Source organism: Athalia rosae, chromosome 5, assembly GCF_917208135.1.
Source record: "Athalia rosae chromosome 5, iyAthRosa1.1, whole genome shotgun sequence".
Lineage (NCBI taxonomy): Eukaryota > Metazoa > Arthropoda > Insecta > Hymenoptera > Athaliidae > Athalia > Athalia rosae.
In genome coordinates this window covers 1726043-1746754 of record NC_064030.1, presented here as the reverse complement: position 1 = coordinate 1746754, position 20712 = coordinate 1726043, and the positions used below count along the sequence as shown (strand labels likewise).

Here is a 20712-nt window from a genome sequence, read left to right as displayed (position 1 = left end):
GTGGGCATACGATAAATTTCAAATTATTATTCATTTTGCGGCAAATTATAAAAAATTGTACGAGTAGCGTCATCTTCGTTAGTACCCCTAAACCAGAGAACTTCTCCGCGCCCTTGAGATAGTGGTTGCATTGGAATCATCTGTCAGCGCTATTTTACTTGCAGCATTCCGAAATAACGCAGTCAATCGTCCAAATTCGAATGGGCCGGTGGTTTATCAAATATTAATGGGAACTGATGATTCCCTGTATGTTTCAATTTTTTTACAACACGTGGTAGGTAAGGAATTGTGGTATTTTGTATTCATAAGCAGATACAGGCATTATGTCAAATCCCTGTCAGTATTTGACTTGTTGCTGTACAGCACAGGTTAAGTTGTCCTGAATCACAAATGTAAATAACCCAGATTGATTGGAGTCCTTTACAACTAACATTTGTTAGTTGACGTAGCTGTCATTTGGTAGATAAGTCATAAAAATCTACCGCTAGATTTTTCTACCGATAGATTCTACGTGCACATCACAAAGATGACAACAGTGAAAATTCATGGAGGCATCGATATCCTTCGCCTTCCTGTTAATCAAGAGGAACATACATTTCCTCCCTGGTATTTGAAATACACACAATCTCACATTCTCCATTCTAAATGCTCCCGCAGCACAAATGCTTGTGGAGACAATGATGTAGATGCATGCCAATTCTGTGTGTAAGTAATTATTACTCTCCATTATTATTTGATGATGTAACAAGCTGATTTGCAACACAAGAAATTAATCACATCTTGTGAATCGACGCTACAGGTTCAACAGAACCCTGGATCTTCCTCATATGCCTGATATGGTGTTTCCAAACAATGTATTAACTTTAAAGTACAATGACAAAGCTGTCATAGAATTTAATGCTCTAGATGCGCTCAGACGAGTGTCTAATGGAAAAATTAATCTTCAGTTAGCTTGTGCAGAAGCCTGGAAAGAGTCTAGGTATACTGTCAGTCATATTTCAAATGACTTTCAAGATATTGTCGATAACATTAGTTGTCATGTCCACAAAAGTAATTTTTATGACTAAATTTACATCAGGTCAGAAAGCAGTGAATATCTCGAAGAGAAAATAAAACCTTTTGACTGGACGTTCACAACAGATTACATGGGGACCATGACTGGTTTTGTTGTGGAGGAAACGATTGATAAAATTGATGTGAACAAACTAAAGCAGAAAGAAAAAATTTTGTTCTATCACGACCTAACACTATTTGAAGATGAACTACATGATAATGGAATCGCTGTTTGTTCTGTAAAAATTGTGAGTCTGCTTTTTTCTGTCACCCAGTTCTGACAATAGCTAATTGTAAAACGATTATCGCATAATGAGCTATTGTTGTTTCATATTCAATACAGCGAGTAATGCCAAGCAGTTTCTTTGTCCTTTTGCGATATTTTCTAAGAGTGGACAATGTCATGCTCAGAATAAATGATACAAGACTTTTCTATGAGTTTGGTCAGGACTTCTTGTTACGTGAATTTACATCCAGAGAAGCCAAAGTTCAAGACTTGCATGTAAGTTGAATTCATGTGTCTTACATAAGTTCATTATATGAAAATATTTTTTCATTCTATGTTTCATTATTGATGTCGATGCGTTCTTCTTAAAATTACAGTTTTCTTCCATTATAGGTACCGCCTGTACTTTTTACCGAACCTAATGAAATAGCTCAATACTTACCCATAATTGTGAACAAATCACACAAGTTAACTATCCCTGCAATATTTGTTGAAACTCTGCCACAAAACAGGCCAACGGATGTTGATAAACAAAGTGAACCAACTTCGACTTCAGAGAATACACGTGATCCTGCTATAAGTTCATCAAGCAACGACACTAAAGATTAGAAAATATCTATTAAAATGGTGCCACGTGTCTTATTTGATAATTGATTAAAGTCATCATCAGAACAAGGAAAAATTTGGATACCAAGTGTCCAAAATCAAATAAATCAAGTGTTGAAGGAAGTGATCCTGTGGCTTCTATCCATCACCATCAATGGATTTACATCTCATATCATGTTACTTTGTTTCACATCAGGTAAACATGTATATACTCAGTTCACTGTTAATAAAATCTCAATCGTACTTGTCACTATTTAACTTGAATAATTTCCTCATAATTGAGTTACATTAACGTAAGTCATTGTGTCAACTAAGAAACTCACACAAATCGTTGTAGAAGCATATTATCGAATAATAGAATATCTGTTTATTATAGATTTATTTCAATTGTCAGAATTATAAATACATCATTATCATTTTGGCCAGGGCTTGAATTCTCATCCCTCTCTTGATTTGTAACTTATTTGCTATTTGCTCAGTGTTACATTGGCCATCGCTAAAAAAATTTATTTGTACCATCGAAAAAATAAAATACATAATAAAGTAATAACTGTCTTATACTTGATATCTCTGCATGGTTTATACAGTAAATTATTGTGATAAAATACAATGTTATCAAATTGTATCAGCAATCACGTCTAGGATTACTTGACACATCATGTACAAACCTCTGTCAAAAATACCGACATATGGATACCTGATAGACATCAAACTCGAGTGTGGTGAAATATACTTTACAACTATATCATTTGGGAGGGGGGCTAAATCATGGATATATTAAGAGTTGATTGTGAATTTAACTAAGATACTGAATGATATGACCAGGTATCTTTCAGTTACCAATTAAACCTACAGTAGGTAGCACTATTATATTTGTGATGTGGTTCCTTTTAATTTCATTTGCAGCCTTCCTAGTGCTGGGTATGTGATGGAGAGAAAATTATTTTAGCACATACGAAATGAACTAGACAAAATTCATAATCAATTATATTTCAGAGTGCTAACATTAATTGCACACTATTTAATTACGTTTTTACACAGGCCAAGGCCAAACGGTAGTGGAAGTCGACGTTACTGAATCCAAGGCTTTCCAATATACTGTGACCGAAACAAGGATCGAAAGCTGTCTGGTAACTCTGCCTAATGGTAACATACATGAATTGCTACCAAACAAAACCATCATAACTGAAGTTGATGAAAGATACACAGTCTCAAGCAAGACGAATGGCAGAACATGTGGGCTGTCCATTGATTCTACCACCTTTTCTGACAGTGGAACATACTTACTGGATATAACCAGCACAAATGGCACTTCTTACCAAAACACATATATTTTACGCGTCCAAGGTTTGTTTTAGTTTTGCTACAAACAGATATGTCCGATGGCATAGTGGGCTAGGTGCGGTAGCTCTCAATATCTAGCTAATCTAACAGTTGAAACAACGCGTAATTTGCATGTTCTGTTCACGTTTCAAATAATTTTATCAAAGAGAGAACAGACATTTGGCCGTCAAGCACAATCGAAGTCATTGCTTCTGCGACCGTCTACATATTTCTACCAAATAATGGAGGAACTGTCCAAACTTGTATCTTGAAGCCTCCTGGAAGTGAAGAAGTTGAGGTAAAATTTGGCAGAAGTATTAGTAGCTCTATTAAACAGTGGAGTCCAAGTTCAGATGGTAAGTATTGTCTTATAGTACTACGCATCTCTCAAAAATATTGAATTTCACAGTTGAAATGTACATATACATGATTTTTGCAGCCTGGTGTGGTGTCGAAATCAGAAATATCAGTGAAGTAGGATACTGGAAGCTGTCAGCAGCTGTGAATGCTACACATTGGTATTACACTAGAACGCTTGTAGAAGTTGAAGGTACGAACAAACTCGAAATAAATTTTCTAATATACAATGTTTTCCAATGAACTCAAAGTTCTACGTATTTTCCAGATTTCTCCACTCTAGCTGATACGCGGGCAGTTCTCACTCCAGTCGTGGGAGAAACTTTAAACGACTCTATCGGGAATGAAAATGCTAGTTATTGCCAGTTAAAAGATCCACAGGTCAGTAAATACAAATTAAAATTATAAAAATTATACAATTGATGAGATAGCATTATAAATTTTATTCAGGGTGAAATAGCGCAAGTAGTGGCCGGAGCTTGCAGTTTCAATCTGTCAGTGGTCACCTCACAGCACAATGGAACGTGGATTGCATCAACTGGTTTGAAGGGCTCTCCCACTGAAATAGTAGATATTATCGAGTTGGATGTCCAAGGTAATGCAAGCCAATGATCGAATGACCAAGTTAGGTAGTTGGTCTTATTTTGCATAATGAAATAGATACCATAACTCCAGAATATTTATTTGTTATTCAGAGATTCCATATATTTATGCCACATCTGATGAGAATAAAGTAACCACAGGTGCAATTGACCTATACTGCAGAGTTCCAGATACTGTGAGTGAGGTGGGTAATTTATGACTTTTGTTATACTGAGTTTGGTTTTTTAACACAGATGTACTGAGAAGAAGATTATGGTTTATATTTCAGGTATGTCGATTTGTATCTCCGACTGGTTTGGGTGTTTCTATGGTACTTGGTGTAGGTAATGAAAAGTATGCCCCATATTTTGATCCCAATGGTCTGTACACATGTGGTTTGACGATACGTCAATTATCAAGTGATGATTATGGAACATGGACGTGCTATACTGGTAACTCGAGTGATATAAGAATTGGGTATATCTCGGTGATAGCAAGTGAACCTGAAGAGGTAGAAATCATCAGTAGAGGTATGTACCTATTAGGTTTAAATACCCTTCCTTCCATGACAAATACTCTTTTTAATGATGGTGGCAAATGTGTTTCTCTGTAATATGAATTTGAGAACTGACTTTCGAATATTTCAGCAGCACGTGCTTCTACTGCAGCTATCTCTGTTTCGGATTCATATACAGCATACAGCGTTTACAATGAATCTCTGACATTGTCATGTAGTGCTCTGACAAGTCTGACTTATTGCTGGTTTAAACACCCAAATGGCTCCTATTATTCAGCTTCACCTGACACATCAGATAACAATCTATACACTTATTCTGGAAGTGGCTTGTCTCTTGGTTCATGTGCAATCACTTTCACACACTCCACCTATGATGATGCTGGTACTTGGACATGTAATATGGGTATCGAAGAAAAAGAAAGGGATGTCAGTGTAAATATTACTGTTAAAGTAACGCGTGAGTAATAGCTATATTTAATAGCAATTCAATGCCATTTTTCTTCCAAAGATTTCACAGCTGGCTTATTCTAAAAATATCAAAATTTAGCAAGCACCCTGACTGTAGTATCAGTCGAAGAAACTGATGGTGTAGCAACTGTCCAATGTGCAGTCATAGATACAGCTAAGGCATTATCATACTGCCGTTTTATTAGACCTGATGGTGTTGGAATCAATGCCATGTATGCTAATCACGACTCTAAATACAGGTATGGATTCAAAATTTGGACGTATGGGAAACGAAAAATCATACGATTTTAGTGTTGATGTCGCTAGACATTTTATCTAGTTTATCCAATCTGGATAATAGCTGGATTTGATTAATGATAGTGTTTTAGTCATGTGAAGTGACTTTTTTTTCCACTAGTTCATCTAAAAGCGATCTCTTCCAATATCGAGTTTTCTTATATTTTGGTTTCATTTTCAGTTTCACTGGAGATCTGGCACAAGGTACATGCAAAATTATCATAAGCAATGTGCAAGCTGTTGATATCGGAAATTGGGTTTGCGCTGGAAAATTACAGATAGTTGGTCCCGAGTTATCCGATACATTCAGAATCAGTTCAGGTAATCAATCTTTTAACTAAACTGAGAGATATACTTCTTTTCAACTAACGAATTTAATAATGATGGATTCATAAAATTTTCTTTTCAGCTCCTAGACTGGGATTGAGTGTATTTCTGATAGCTGCTCTGATAATTCGAATTATAATTACTTGATATCTATAGATTTGATTAAGAAAGTTTGATATGTGTATATCGTTCGAATGATATGATAGTTGAATAAATTGATTAGTTCGGCATTGATACCATGATTGCGGTTTTCACTTTTTGTCCTCTTAACAAGAGGTGTTTTGCCAACTGATAGATATTCTGATGCATTGGCTAATCGTCTTGCGGGCTAGCTGATTAGCTCGATAAGAAATAGATAATACCATTGCCAATATTGTGCGAGCATGTATGCTCACTGTCAATAATCAGCAGGTTGTTCAATGGTACGAGTCTACAATGTATGAAAAAACGTATATCTGGATAAGCGTGGGATTATTACTAATTCCCTTTATTTCCTGTAAGTAAATTCATCACGCATAATAGTTTAAATTACCCTTGTATGGAGGATTTTGGTGATTTCGTTTCCTCATACCCATTTGAATACTCTAGATCACATTACATAAATCATGAATTTTCTGTGCATGAATTAATTTAGCGACAGATTTAAGGCGTATATTGCCAATGAATTTGAAAATTCGAATGGGAGAAGATATGCAGCTTCGCTTAACAAGAATATTACCTGACAATATATCTTGTTATGTGAAAACCCCTTTGCTCACGACCTATAATCTTGAAAGCACTGAGCTTGACAGCAGTGGAAGACTTAGTTATTGGACTGAAAACGGAGAATGTGGTCTAAGAGTGAAAAACGTAACACAACTAGATGCAGGGGCATGGAGGTTGACTGCAAAGAATGATAGCACAACCATTGTGGATGTTACCTTCGTTGAAGTTTTAGGTATGTACGTATATACGTGCGCGAATCTATTCAATTAGTTAAATATGGAATCAAACGATGACATACACTGGTACAGATACACAGGAAAGCCTACTTATCCTTCATAAATCTCTGCTAAATTATCTTCCTACTATTTTCAGACAAAGTGACACCATCAGATATACAGGTCGCAATCGAAAGCGGTCTACCATATACCCTGCTCCTAGAGGAAAATACTGAATATTGTAACGTGAGATATATCCTTCTACATTTTAATATACTGCATATTAGATCCAAGACGCGTCATACTTCGATAATTATTGACTGGGTCTTCAATATCTGGACTGTAGATTCAGCAGCCCCATTCTGAACAGACCATACTAGTAGGTGGAGTCTGTCAAATTGATTTGAATCAACCCACCCTGGCTGTTCAAGGCAACTGGATAGGGATGGCTGGCATAGTTGGCCAAATACAGGAAGTCACTGCCCACGTGAAATTGAATGTGTATCGTAAGTTATGCAATCTACTTTCTGAGACAAAGTTGGATAAAATCTAATCTGCAGAGTAGATTCAATTCTTCATAACATGAATCCATTTTTAGATGACAAACTTGTCTCTGGGTTCATACAAGACAGTACCACGAATGCTATACACGCATATTGCTATCTTCAGGATTCCGAAGAGAGCTTAGACTTCTGCAGATTTTCTCGAGCTGACAATGATAAGGTTTAGTCGACCATAGCTATGTTTTGTTCCATGCAACACATATTTTAAGTAATTCGAATTGATATGATGAATGTTTCTGTCAGATTGGGTTCCGATTGAGTGAAGGGTTGCGTAATGGCCGATATTCATACTTTGGAGCTGGACTAGAGAATGGCTATTGCGGTATGACAATTGAATCTCCAATGCCAGAGGATTATGGACAATGGCAATGCTCTGTTGGCGTGAAAGATGAAAAACCATTTGGCAGTATAATCCAAATCTACAGTCACACTAGTGGAGCTATGATGGCTAGAGGTAGAATTATATCAATTGTGTGAATCAAATCATATTTTCATGTTATTGCACGAGAAGACTACTGACCAAGTCCTATACTACTTTTAATCGAAGCTTTGCCCACTGAATTGTCTGTCACACACTTACGAGGAAAGTTACAGCTGAGATGTGAAGCTACTGTTTCAATTAGTTATTGCTGGTTGGTTGCCCCAGATGGTACAATATTTAATCCAGATCCAAGATCGACAAAAGCCGATGCTCCATACAAGTAGGAGCATTCAAAATATATTTCTTACTCATTAGAAGCAGCAAATTTGGCTTCAATTAATACGATTTTTTTTGAATAGATATATTGGTGATGGGTTTGGAAAAGGACAGTGCGCCTTAGAAATATATATTTCAGAAATGAGTCATGATGGAGAATGGATTTGTCATATGGGACCTGAAGAACTTGGTTTTGAACTGACAACTGCAATAAATGTTAGGATCTCAGGTATCCAATAGAATTTGCGATGGAGAAATCATAATTATTATGTGGATATTTTTGCAAAGCACATTCAAATAATAATTTCAGATACACCTCTAGCAGCTGAGAATCGCCGAATTGAAGTCACACGTGATGAATCTTTGAGCTTACAATGTAGAATTGTGCCCGAAAAAATTTCAATTGAATATTGCAGATTTCTTATGCCCGATGGCACTGGAATACATATTAGTGATGAAATAACAGAGAACAAGTAATGAATCATAAATTATGTTAATCATTATTTAAATCACAATGCTGATGATAAAATATTTTCTCAAATAATTTTTAGCCCGTTAATACTTGAAGGCACTCGATACTGGTTTAGTGGTGAATCTTTACATTTAGGTGGGTGTGGAATAAAAGTTGACAAAGCCTCATCCAAACACATTGGTAATTGGACATGCGCTGCCCGCCTCCTGCTGGGTGGAAACGGAGAAGAAGCATTGGATAGAATTGCTGTACATGTCATAGAACCAAGTGTTATTCATGAGAGTAATTATTACTTATTACGTAGTAGATAATGATTTCTTGAAAGCAGAACAAGAACGATGAACCATCATGATTTGAGTCAGATTTTGAGCCTCATTAATAATACATAATTTTCTTTCAGCAAATTTAGAGTCTTTGACTGCTAGTGCAACAACTGGAATAGTAATGGGAGTAGGCCTCTTGCTATTAATTCTTGTAGCAGGGTCTCTGTACGCGATTAAACGACTCAAAGCTGGACCACAAATGGTAATCTTTTGTTCATTAGTAGAAATCAGAGCGTGCAACATACAACGTTTTACTGATAAATTGCTCCACACATTCTAAGTTCTTTCGTTTCTGAGTTCGAAATTTTTGTTTTTATAGGATACCTACTCATTGAACACCGTTTCTATAACAGGGACTGATTCTAGAAGAAGTTCTAGTTCCACTAACTCTAATGGAGATTTAATTGACATGACAGTAAACACTCCTACAATACTATACAACAGTTCAAGTAGTCATAATTAGACAACGGTAACTAAGCCATGAAACATCGGGACTAAATGCGATTTGTAGAAATAAAAGAATTGAACGTACCTAGTTGCCGTGTTGATGATTTATGTTAATTTATCACGAATCCTGTTTTTCCACCCTCCCGAAATTTATGATAAATTTTATAAGAGATATCATAAGATAAAAACTTGGTGATCGTGATGTGACTTTTCGCGGGTCGTATTTGATTCGAAAATCGCTGCGCTGCTCAGCTGTTCACTACGGTAGCCAATCATCAGTCAACGATGATAGGGACCCCTCACAGAGCGCTGGCTTACTTCAAATCGTCTAGTAATCTAGTTGATCTCTACGTAGTTTGTTGTAAATTTAACTGCACATACCCGATATTGAAGAATTCTGAACTTGAGATAACCGATTTAAGAATCCCAAATCATTTACGTGCATAACGCCCAAGAATTAAAACCATTCAAAATGGTGATACGTCGTATTAAAGTCAGCGAAAGTCGCGAGATCCAGCGCGCCTCTACGCGGCCCCTGATTCGTGCGGAGTCGTCGGCCATTTTGTGTGGTACTAATACGGAGCTGCGCGGCGACGCCATTCTTCCGTCGAACTTCGAATCTTCTGGTTGTTCTCCGTGTAACTCGCTGTGAATTGAACTTTACCTTATATTAACGAATTCTGAATCTTGTGATAATCAAACAACGAATCCTGACTCATTGACGTGTTTAACGCCACTGAATCAAACGCATTGAAAATGGTGATACATATCAATAGTGGCGATACTGGACGCAACAAGTTAGAGCCGGTAGCCATTGTGAATAATTTTCGAATTCTTCCCGCAACTTGAGCATCTCCGCAGACGATTTGGAGTGCATAATCGGTGCATACAAATATCTAGGAGCATTCGTACTGGATCACCGCTCTTTCTACGACGAAAATTTATTAGTTTTGATCTCATTAATTTTCTCTCAATTTCTCTGCAACGGAATTTCATCGGGTGTCTTCGGCTTCACTCGTAACGTTCCGTTTACCCGCTCAAACTGCTCCGCAACAAAAATTACCGCGTATTGTGATTCTCATACTCAACTTCTCATCGTACCACCCTGACTACATTCAACCCACTATACTCAACATACAATGGTTCAACCCCCTACACAGCTGTAGTCATCAGGGATGCAGAGACATCCGGGTAAAATCCGAGACCCCTGATCTCTGGAACCAGATCGGGTCCGGTCTTGGTACCGGCAGCGATGGGTAAGTCCCAGCACTTAGATTTCCTCGATTTCTTTGCCAGCTCACACGATGGTGAACACTGGCATCGAGGTCGTTGTACAATATTTATTTTTAACAATGCTAATTCCCTTCCTCATTTTATGTGGCGTGTCGGTACTTTTAGATTTTAAAACAAATTTTAGCGATTGATTTCTTTGCGTCTATCACTCAACGGTACAGAAAATTTAGTCGTTCGAACGGTGGTTCTTTACCATAGTATCAATTTCTATATGAATCGGGGTTTTCGTCAGTAAAATCATTTCTTGGATAAATATAGGTGAAAGGCAGGTATAGGTAAATTCATGCATCGCGAAGGGTTTCTATTTGGCATGTATGAGGAGTGTGTACGCGAGTGTGCAACTAATAGTTTCAACCGTTGGGTGGGATGTGGGCTTAACTAAATGGGCAGGCAAGAAATCGGAAGTATGTACATCTTTTCTTTCCACAGCAATTCCACAGCCTTCCAATAATTCACGAACCCAATCAGACAAATTAAATAAACTAAGTTTTCTGCTTTCCTGTAATATTTGTGTTCACTTGGAATGGGCAAAATGCGTCCCTCTTGCTCTCCGTACCATCGTGGTGTATGGAAGAGAGGTGGACGTTGAGCCGAAGACTTCGCGTCAAAGAGGATCGCCGGCCGCCACGCCACAAATTTGTAAACCTTTCTCCTTTCCACTCCCCTATTCTATTGGGAATAGAAGGATGCGATTAAAAATTGCACTACTTCGATTTCCAATAGCATAAATATTCCAACTCTGACGCTGCTCGCACGGGTAAAGCGCGAGGAGGAGGAATCGCATGTTATCACTGCATGTTATGTGTTAGTATATTGAATTTTTTATATTCCCATTTGGGCCATTTTTAAAACAATGACTAGCGTGACTTGCCATCTTGCAAGGCGCTTTAATAACTTGATTTGAGAGACTTTCTTCCAGGAATTTAAAGTAAAATGAAAACCCAAGTTCCGTTGCTGCTGCTCGTATGCGCGCAGACTTGGCACTTAAAACATAAATGTCAACGCTTTATGCGTTTTAAACCCAAAAACCGAAAAATTGTGAGGAATCAAGTACTATCGCACCTTTTTGTGCGTGGTACTTGACTTCCACGGGATTATTTTTAAGCTACTAAACAAAATTTTATCTTTCAGATTGTTAGTTTTTTAATTCACTAGAATTAACGCCAATAAAATTTTCTTACAGGTCCTACTCGATAGATCTCAGTCTCGATACTAATCAGACTTTTTTTTACCGTTCGTGATCCAATTTATTAGTTTTAATACTAATCAAATGTCTTTTGCAGGTTGTCTCTAGCTACTAATCCAGTTTGCTTTCTGATTTCAGAAATCCGTTGTCTCTGAGAACTCTCCAAGTTTTTTTTTCCAGATCCTTGATTTTAATATACGAATCATATGTTTACGGTTGATACGGGACCTTGCTACGAAAGCCTGATGGGGACAGAATAAACTAAGGATTAACAATGTTTTAATCATTTTTCATAAATTCTTTTACAAATTTGAAAATAATGTCACGCGGATAGTTGTATATCGACGCTGATGCAGTTCGGAATATCGACACATGGAGTCAGTGAGATGTCCCCACCGGGCTTCCGTGTAAAAACCGGTGCTCGTGATCATCGCTGACGGACTAATTCCATTTACATGTTTAAAAAACTTGCTGTGAAAGAATATTATACGCGTAAAAAGCTATCAAAAAAGTTGTCATAGATAAAAATGGGTAAAGCAAAGAAAGGGAAACGAGCTGGCAAGGAGGAGGAGATGTGAGTTTATTTTCAGACAGATTGCACCATTTCGCGTGTTCTGAAGGTCGACTACCTAAATATTAAACGTTCTTCCATTCCTTTTACACCATACATGATCATAAAAATTCATCTCATTGTTTAATGAACTATCCCGCAATGAACTCTACGATTCGAACCAAACAATCATTGAACCATATGTCATCCGCTTAATATAGGTTATGTCGATTACAAATGGTTACTTCCACCCATTTATTTATTTATCTATTCATTTATTCATTTCAAGATTTTTTTCTAAAAGACCTGACACATCAATAATCAACCCTTGTTTAGTCAAGTCTCATGTTCCGAACAGTAGACCCAAATATTTGCATACATTTCAATTTCTAGAGCTTAACCTATTTTCAAGAGACTGGTTTAGAAAGGCATAATCTTGCTAGAATTATTCGTCCTTGCTGTTTGGATATTGATCAATCATTACAATTTGTTAATCATGAAGATTTCATACGGTATGCAAAACTGATTTTCAATATTGATTCATTTTAAATGAATAGGGACAGTGATGTTGATATGGAAGACCAAGCAGTTGATGAACCTGTGAAAGTTAAAGCCAAAGGAAAGGACAAGAAAAAGAAGCAGGGGGTTGATGGTAGTTCTGAGAAAACAGATAGTAAAAAGAAAGAATCTGCAGATGAATCGGAAGATGAAGAGCCCAGGCCTAAGGCAAAATCAAAAAAAGGAAAAAAGGCACAAGATTCAGATGACGAGTTTGAGATAGAAAAACCAAAAGTAGTTGCTAAAAAAAACGTAAAAGGTAGATAATGCTGACATTTGAGAAGTGTCGATATTTTGTTCAAATATATAATTTTTCATTACTAACAGAATTGTGTCTCCAATTTTAGCAAAAGGTGGATTTGCTTTACTTCAGATGGAGGGAGATGATAATGATGAAGATATAGAACAATCAAGTGACAATGACTCTGAGGAAACTGTGACAATACAAAAAGCTAAACCACAACAACAGAAAAAACAAGAGCCCCAAGGAAAGAAAGGAAAAAAAGGTAATGAATATCATAATTTTTATCTGTTTAGACAGAGCAACAAGTTTTTTCATTAATACATCTCCTGGTTCACAGGTAAAAAGAAGCGTAATGACAGTGATGATGACATAGAAAAAGTATTAGCCGAATTAGAGTTGGAATATTCTGGTCAAACGAAAGATACTCGAGTTGAAGTGAAAGAAGTGACGGTTGTAGGGACCGACGATTCAGTTACCAAGTCAAAGCAAAAGGATGCAGATGATTTTGAAGATAAAGATAATGAGATAAATGACAACGAAGGTGAAGGTGGAACTGTAAAAACTGCTGCACAAAAAAAGAAAGAAAAGAAAGAACGAGAGCGACAGAAAAAATTAGCCCAGAAAAAAGCAGTAAGTAGTCCATTCACGAGCGATTAAGGGAACTAAAGTGGGCCTAATTATTGAACCTCGACTTTCTTGCATATGCTAGGAGGTTGCGAAAAAGTCTGAAGGCACCACTGTATCACAGGAAGAAAAGTCGACAGAGCAGATCAAAGCTGCACCCAAACCTGCTGACAAGCAGATTGAACATCGAGAAAAGGATGGGGAAGGTGAGGAGGGTGGTGAGGATGACGTCGCCGAGGAAGATGGAAAGAAGAAGAAAAAAAAGGGAACCAAGGAAGATCCAAAGGACAAAGGTATGTTGCAAAACACGTAATTTGGTTTAAATCTTCCTTAGCTATCTTATACCGTGTAGTTAGAATATCTTTTTTCACGATCTTATAATGTAACCATTGATCACAGCAAAAGGCAAAGGTCCAGCCAAAAAAACTATAGCTGCAATGCAGGAGGCTCTGAAGAAACTCAAAGAGGATGAAGAGAGATTGCAGCGTGAAGAGGAAGAGAGAGTTAGGGAAGAAGAAGCTCGGGAGGCTGCAAGATTGGAGCAGTTGCAATTGGAGCAAGAACGCAAAGAGAAAAAGAAATTGAAGGAGAAACAGCGCAAAGAGCGATTGAAGGCAGAAGGAAAACTCCTTACCAATAAACAAAAGTTGGACAGAGCAAGGGCACAGGCAATGATTGATGCTCTGAAAGCTAAGGGTGTAGATTTGCCAGATGTCGGCGAGAAGAAAGCAAGGCCGGGTGAGTGCAACTCCTAATTGTTGCAATTATTTCGATTATTCGAATGGCGCAATATTTTAATTATTCGTCTTGTTTTCAGGTACCAGAGTCAGACCTAGCAAAGTGAAACAGCAGCTGAGCACCGAAGAAAAAGAAAGGGATGACGAAAAAAAAGATGAGAGTAATGATGATTCTGAACAAGTGCAGGTGGAAATAGTAGATCAGCAGGTGCCAGAAGAACCGAAAACGGAGGCTGAAGTTAAGGACTCTTGGGATGCTGAATCCACAGAAGAGGAACATGAAGAAGGTAGCTATTTATGAACTCTTTTATTTCCATCTGAATTGCATTGCTCGTTACTTGCTTGGTGCTGTCTTGTGTGAAGCAGAACTTGGTCAGAATGAGGGCTTTTTTCAAACATAATTCGACTTATAGATCAATCGGAACAGATAGTGAAACCGACGAAACCGGTATCGCAAGAAACAACTAAACAGCGACAAGTTGTGAGCAAAAAGGAATCGTCTGAAAGTGAATCGGATACTGTCAGCGGAAGCGAATCTGAATCAGAATCTGACTCGGATGAGGACAGTGAACCCGATGACAAAATGACCGATGCCGAACGCAAAAAAGAAAAGGCCAGGATTAGGATACAAACTCGCAGGATTCAGGCGGAAAAAAATAAAACGCTCGATAATCTTCGAGCAGCTGTAGTGTGCGTCTTAGGTCACGTTGATACGGGAAAAACAAAAATTTTAGACAAACTTAGAAGAACTAACGTTCAGGATGGAGAAGCGGGCGGCATCACTCAACAAATTGGTGCAACTAACGTCCCCATAGAGGCAATTCAAGAATCTACTAGATACGTCAAAGGGGTAACTTTTTTTTATGATCATTCCCTGATTTTTGCTTGGTTTTATCACTCTCGTTCCCGAATCACATACCAATCCAATGAGCTCTGATAACTTCGTATATTTCAGTTTGCGGATAAGAAGTTCAAGATCCCTGGTCTCCTAATCATAGACACACCTGGGCACGAGTCGTTTAGTAATTTGCGAAATAGGGGTTCTTCTCTATGTGACATTGCTATCTTAGTGGTCGACATTATGCACGGATTAGAACCACAAACTATCGAAAGTATCAATTTGCTCAAAGCTAAAAAATGCCCGTTCGTCGTTGCCCTCAACAAAATCGATAGGTGAGCTCCGATGATGGGTTTTTCTTATTCGATCCATTACCACGAATATTTAATTTTCATCAGGTTATACGATTGGCAAACAATGAGCCGGAAGGATGTACAGGATATAGTAAAAAATCAAGCACCCAATACTCAGCGAGAATTCGAAGCACGCACAAAGGAAGTAATAGTCCAATTTGCGGAACAAGGATTGAACGCGGCAGTATTTTATGAAAATCCAGATCCTCGTAGTTACATATCATTGGTCCCAACCAGTGCTGTAACAGGTGAGGATACGAATAATCATTCTTAAACACGATTGCTGATTACAAGGGACTCCATTAAAAAATTCTGTCTCAAACAGGCGAGGGTATGGGTAACCTTCTCGGGCTAGTGGTTGACGCATGTCAAGGGCCGTTGGCTAAGCGACTTATGTTCAGTGAAGAATTACAAGCAACGGTATTAGAGGTGAAAGCCCTTCCCGGCCTAGGCACGACGATAGACTGTATTCTTGTCAATGGCACATTACGGGAAGGTGATACTATGATAGTCGCCGGTACAGACGGACCGATCGTAACACAAATTCGCTCCTTACTAATGCCGCAACCGCTCAAAGAGCTCAGAGTCAAGGTAAATAATCAGACGAGATTTTACAAAGAGGCGACATTCGTAGAATATCGCTTCTAATGCAGTGCTTCCGGCAATAATGCGACCTTATCAACCAGACGAATTTTTCTGCTTAGAACGCTTACATAGAATATCGGGAAATAAAAGCAGCCCAAGGTGTCAAAATTGCTGCCAAGGACCTAGAGAAAGCCATAGCAGGTAAACTTTATGACCAGTAGCGACACATTGTCCGGCTTGATTATTGATTCTAAAGTCTGTCTGGAATTTTGTTCAGGTTTAAATCTACAAGTCGCACAAAAGGCAGACGAAGTTGAATTGCTCAGGGAAGAAACCGCCCGGGAGTTGACCAGCGCTCTAGGACATATAAAACTTGCGGAACGTGGTGTTTATGTCCAAGCCTCAACTCTAGGAGCCTTAGAAGCCCTACTAGATTTTCTCAAAAGCAGTAAAATTCCGGTGAGTCGAATTATTCAATTAATTATTCAATAAATTAGGGTGCATCTAGTAGAGATGCACGTTTACGTAGCCCGGACATTTGGTGAGCGAGCAATCGAGTCAGTCAGTCAGACAGTCAGTCAGTAAGTCAGTCAGTCACCCAATGGGCAGGGTAGCGAGGCAGCAACGCTGGAACGCGGGGCAACCACCAATCAGCCACTTCCTTCTTAACAGTTTAGCAGGATACGGCTCGTTGCTTGCGCACAGTAGTTGTGGCTGTGATCGGCCACGTCGCCAGCCGTGCTCTGGCCAAATGAATCTTCTAGCTCTACCTACCTGCTTATTTACCATGCACGAAAACAAACCGCATTAAAAATAGTATTCGATCAAAGTCACGCGGTCGTATGCTCAGCTATTGCGCAAGTTGAACGTTTGATAAATAATTGTATGAAATTTTCAGCGAAAATATATCTCGAACTACGCCGCTGGCTGCACAAATAATGATAACTGGAAAATAAAAGAAAATTGAAAAAATAGGGTACGAGATAGAAAAGCCGCAGTTGAAATCAACACGCGAAACCCTATAGTTGCTCCAGGAACTATTACGCCTCGTGCATCGTCCGTGAATGTGTTCATGTATACGTGTACGTCAGTATATGTATATTATCCTAGGTATTTACGTATCTAGTAGATACACAGATATCAGATACGTTGCCGCGTAACTAGTCGGACGGAAGTAGGTAGATAGACCACGTTGACCGCTATGACGACTACGCAATTATGAAAGATTTCGTGTCGAGTTGAACTTGTATAATTTAGTTCTCGGTAATAATTGATAGACCAGATCTTTAGACTTTTTTCAAAACGTCGAGATAAAAATCAGTCTCAATACAACGTCGAAAGTGTTATTCTCCGGGGCAGATTGAAAATAAATCCATACATCGAAATTCCATGCCCTTCTCCGCACAGTTCGTTGCTTTTCATTATTCAAAATCATTCGATTTCTACGCGTATATTGTATCTACGCAACGACGCCAATGATCTTCTATTTTCCCGGAACGGAACGAGGGAACTGCGTAAAAAAAGAACGAACGACCGGAAATCGGGCGTAAATAATGGGTAGATAAGATCTTCGGGCTTTGAAAGAAGACCCATTTTACGTTCCCCGTGGTCCTAATTATACTTATAGTGCAGGTATACCACTGCGGATGCTGCGCATGTTTGTCAATTTAATGGCAGCAGTTACCTACACCTACTTGTTTCCTTTGACCCGGTATAATAATCTCGGCATATGCACGTATTAGGGCATTCCCAAAAAGATCAGCTTTTTATTTGTCATGTTTTTATCTCTCGTCTTTTTCACCGCGCCTACGTTAAAATTTAACAACTGTAAATAAAGTACACACCTACTGCAGTTGTTGCAATGGTACCGATGGCATACATTTTATTTATTAATTTTTTATTTTTACTTATTCATTTTTCACTCTCATATTCAACATTCAATTCAAAATCACATACATTACACGTCTACGTCTACGGTGTGTAATGTATGTGATTGCTACTTGGCTAGATTCGTGCATCAACTTTATTCGGATCTCAAATTTATTCATTCATTCATCAATCCTCTCGGGTTAATGAACCAAGCAATCTTTTTTTCATTCTTGTTCGCCCAACTCACGTCGCTCCGTTTGTGTTTGTTGACTACCATATTGTGATAATTCCAGAAAATATTCCACGTAAACCATTTATTAACATACGTAGATGAGGATAACATGTTTTCCATCTTTTACGCGTTACAATACCTAGATTTAGCGGTAACGCTTTTGTTACTCAACAACGAAACTACGCGACTATATATTATAATACGGATCGTAGATTTGTAATTTTAATTTTATTTCTTTTATGTTCAATTTTTTATTATTTTGCGCGTGTTTTTTTCCACGAAATCATCAAATGTTGTTAAGAATGACTTCTCTTATATGATCATATCGCGCGTTCGCTCGTTCACGTACGAACACACACACGCCGTGCGTACACGTATTTACATCCATAAATCGAATGAATATGTGTGTATGTGTGTTCCGAATGGTCGGCCGGAGAGAGGGGGATGGAGTCGTCCTTGCCCAGGTTATGAATGGGCTCCCTCCTTTCCTAACTCCCTCACGTATTCCTCCCCCTTTTCCTTCCTTCCTTCCCCTCCTTGCCCTTCTTGCGCCACTGTGATGGTCATTCTGGCTCGCGGTCGTGACGTCATGCGGCGCACAAGCGTCGCACAAAACGTACGCACGTCTTCATACGTATGTATAATCTCACATACATATATCCATATAGACATATATTATACATATATCCAACAAATGTATGTATATTAACCTATGTCACATATTTTCATACGTTATACGTATAAAATACATATTTATTCGCTTATTTATTTATTTATTTATTTATACGTTGAATGTTTGTTCGCGAATATGTATCTCTCCTCTCTGCAGGGGTACTTTTGGCGACGATTCGCGTTGCCGCAAATCTTGTTATGATAATTCTTTGGGAATGTGAATTTGAGGACTTACAAAATAGAACCGCCGTTCAACGCCGTCTAGATACGGGCGAGAAGGCTACGCGATACGTAGTTTTTTAAATTTCTTTACATTTTTTTATCGATTCGTTTTCTCATTTACCACTTCGCTTTTTTTTCTATTTTATTTATTGGAAACATACGTGATATTACACGAAAAAACGTGATAATGGGCACGAAATCTTTAGAAGTTATTTACATTTTTATATTCTGATTATATCAAACAAATGGGTGTATATATTGATTCAAATTGATGAATTCATTCACTTATGATGTTGATATGTCGTAAATTGATGTAAGCGTGAAATATTCGATTTACAAAAGAAACATTAATATCGTATTATATAATACGAGATCCTTTCACGTTTAAAGCGGTGATGCATTCAGTATCGAATATCGCCATTAATTACCCGTTATAAATTGATTATCGCGTGATTCGATGAAGTAATATTACGATGTGTATAATAGGGTGGGTTGAGAAAAAAAAATTTTTTTTTATTTTCTTAGCATGGGGCAAAATTTGTACCTTATGAAAAAAGAAAATTTCCAAATGTTTTTTCCAATTATTTTAGTAATTCAAGTATAAAATCGAAAAATGACATGCTCTTTTTTTTACTTAAAATTGAAGTTGAGTAAAAAACAATCACAATAGACAATTTTTAGATGTTTCCCTTAATTTTTGACCGAAAAAAATTTTTTATTGCTGAAAGTACCCCACTTGATTAATTATTTATTTAAAAAACGAGTGGGCTACCTCGAAATATCAAGTAAAAAATTTTCCACCTAATGATTAGTCGATCGATTGCATGAGTGGATGATTTTGGCTTTCAGATTTAGATTCCTGAGCTGATTATACGTGAGATTACCCTTGAAAAGCCAAAAACAAAGATCGATTTTTGGGCCAAAAGTAAAGTAGTTTAAAAATTGATTGTATTACACTTTTCTGACGTATTTTGACCTCAGGAATCCGAATCTGAAAGAAAAATTGATCTATCTCTAAAATTGACCAAGTTATCGCCAATTTCCAGCTTTTGGGCTTCAAAAATAAAAAATTCATTTTTTAGTCTATCTTGATGTAATTTGAGCTTAGGAATCTGAATCCGGAAGGAAAATTGATCTATCTGCAAAAATGACCGAGTTATCCCCATTTTTTCGCATTTTTTGGCATAAATTTGAGGATATCTCGAAGGGAAAAAATCGTAGCTCAATTTGGACAACGGATTCGTGTTCCTGAGGTCAAAATACATAAGAAAAGTGCCATACGATCGATTTTAAAAAACAAAAATTTTTGGCCAAAATTTGAGATTTTTCCAAGGGGTACCCCTTACGATTTTTTCAAATTTTGACCAAAAATTTTTATTTTTTAAAATCGATCGTATGGCACTTTTCTTACGTATTTCGACCTCAGGAACACGAATCCGTCGTCCAAATTGAGCTACGATTTTTTCCCTTCGAGATATCCTCAAATTTATGCCAAAAAATGCGAAAAAATGGGGATAACTCGGTCATTTTTGCAGATAGATCAATTTTTCTTCCGGATTCAGATTCCTGAGCTCAAATTACATTAAGATAGA

General features: G+C 37.7%; 4 protein-coding genes across 7 annotated transcripts in view; all 4 read left to right on the top strand.

Annotated features, from left to right (window-relative positions):
* The first annotated feature begins 114 nt into the window (after window positions 1-114).
* On the top strand, window positions 115-2432 carry LOC105691241 (TIP41-like protein). Of its 3 annotated transcripts, none has more exons than XM_020855382.2 (6): window positions 115-274; window positions 505-705; window positions 800-979; window positions 1079-1301; window positions 1397-1555; window positions 1673-2432. In XM_020855382.2, exons 2-6 carry the CDS (start codon window positions 527-529, stop codon window positions 1886-1888), a joined length of 957 nt encoding a protein of 318 aa, XP_020711041.2. In that variant the 5' UTR covers window positions 115-274; window positions 505-526; the 3' UTR covers window positions 1889-2432. The 3 variants fall into 3 exon arrangements, with proteins under 3 accessions (XP_020711041.2, XP_012265006.2, XP_048511398.1); XM_012409583.3 differs by having other exon boundaries at window positions 122-278; XM_048655441.1 differs by having other exon boundaries at window positions 122-278; window positions 1657-1819.
* Window positions 2433-2570: 138 nt separating this feature from the next.
* Window positions 2571-5969, top strand: LOC105691223. 2 transcript variants are annotated; one of them, XM_020855381.2, is made up of 12 exons: window positions 2571-2806; window positions 2927-3232; window positions 3376-3564; window positions 3648-3758; window positions 3834-3946; window positions 4016-4160; window positions 4261-4352; window positions 4437-4677; window positions 4798-5121; window positions 5212-5371; window positions 5590-5729; window positions 5818-5969. In XM_020855381.2, the coding sequence occupies exons 1-12, from the start codon at window positions 2764-2766 to the stop codon at window positions 5880-5882; spliced, it is 1929 nt and encodes a 642-aa protein (XP_020711040.2). In that variant the 5' UTR covers window positions 2571-2763; the 3' UTR covers window positions 5883-5969. The 2 variants fall into 2 exon arrangements, with proteins under 2 accessions (XP_020711040.2, XP_012264983.2); XM_012409560.3 differs by having other exon boundaries at window positions 4795-5121.
* A 12-nt stretch (window positions 5970-5981) lies between these two features.
* On the top strand, window positions 5982-9241 carry LOC105691252. The gene is made up of 12 exons (XM_012409597.2): window positions 5982-6231; window positions 6370-6672; window positions 6813-6901; window positions 7002-7161; window positions 7254-7378; window positions 7462-7672; window positions 7766-7919; window positions 7999-8144; window positions 8226-8388; window positions 8467-8669; window positions 8788-8912; window positions 9030-9241. The coding sequence occupies exons 1-12, from the start codon at window positions 6123-6125 to the stop codon at window positions 9171-9173; spliced, it is 1932 nt and encodes a 643-aa protein (XP_012265020.2). The 5' UTR covers window positions 5982-6122; the 3' UTR covers window positions 9174-9241.
* A 523-nt stretch (window positions 9242-9764) lies between these two features.
* The window catches only part of LOC105691222 (eukaryotic translation initiation factor 5B), a 57454-nt gene continuing 46506 nt past the window's right edge, over window positions 9765-20712 (top strand). The window contains exons 1-13 of the mRNA XM_012409559.3: window positions 9765-12210; window positions 12744-13003; window positions 13092-13250; window positions 13326-13618; window positions 13698-13905; window positions 14012-14350; window positions 14430-14636; window positions 14763-15199; window positions 15305-15522; window positions 15586-15788; window positions 15866-16131; window positions 16245-16326; window positions 16403-16584. Coding sequence (XP_012264982.2) covers window positions 12164-12210; window positions 12744-13003; window positions 13092-13250; window positions 13326-13618; window positions 13698-13905; window positions 14012-14350; window positions 14430-14636; window positions 14763-15199; window positions 15305-15522; window positions 15586-15788; window positions 15866-16131; window positions 16245-16326; window positions 16403-16584 — 2901 coding nt within the window. The 5' untranslated portion in view covers window positions 9765-12163. The remainder of the gene's footprint in view (window positions 12211-12743; window positions 13004-13091; window positions 13251-13325; window positions 13619-13697; window positions 13906-14011; window positions 14351-14429; window positions 14637-14762; window positions 15200-15304; window positions 15523-15585; window positions 15789-15865; window positions 16132-16244; window positions 16327-16402; window positions 16585-20712) is intronic.

What these genes read in the sequence shown, in the direction of transcription:
- LOC105691241 (XM_020855382.2), top strand. Translation starts at nt 527, where the DNA reads ATGACAACAGTGAAAATTCATGGAGGCATCGATATCCTTCGCCTTCCT. An exon ending in CTGTTTGTTCTGTAAAAATT is followed by an intron (nt 1,302 to 1,396) that starts GTGAGTCTGCTT and finishes TATTCAATACAG; the next exon opens with CGAGTAATGCCAAGCAGTTT. An exon ending in CCAAAGTTCAAGACTTGCAT is followed by an intron (nt 1,556 to 1,672) that starts GTAAGTTGAATT and finishes CTTCCATTATAG; the next exon opens with GTACCGCCTGTACTTTTTAC.
- LOC105691223 (XM_012409560.3), top strand. Translation starts at nt 2,764, where the DNA reads ATGTGGTTCCTTTTAATTTCATTTGCAGCCTTCCTAGTGCTGG. An exon ending in ATATATTTTACGCGTCCAAG is followed by an intron (nt 3,233 to 3,375) that starts GTTTGTTTTAGT and finishes ATTTTATCAAAG; the next exon opens with AGAGAACAGACATTTGGCCG. An exon ending in AACGCTTGTAGAAGTTGAAG is followed by an intron (nt 3,759 to 3,833) that starts GTACGAACAAAC and finishes CGTATTTTCCAG; the next exon opens with ATTTCTCCACTCTAGCTGAT.
- LOC105691252 (XM_012409597.2), top strand. Translation starts at nt 6,123, where the DNA reads ATGCTCACTGTCAATAATCAGCAGGTTGTTCAATGGTACGAGTCTACA. An exon ending in TGGAGCTATGATGGCTAGAG is followed by an intron (nt 7,673 to 7,765) that starts GTAGAATTATAT and finishes TTTTAATCGAAG; the next exon opens with CTTTGCCCACTGAATTGTCT. An exon ending in TCAAAGCTGGACCACAAATG is followed by an intron (nt 8,913 to 9,029) that starts GTAATCTTTTGT and finishes TTGTTTTTATAG; the next exon opens with GATACCTACTCATTGAACAC.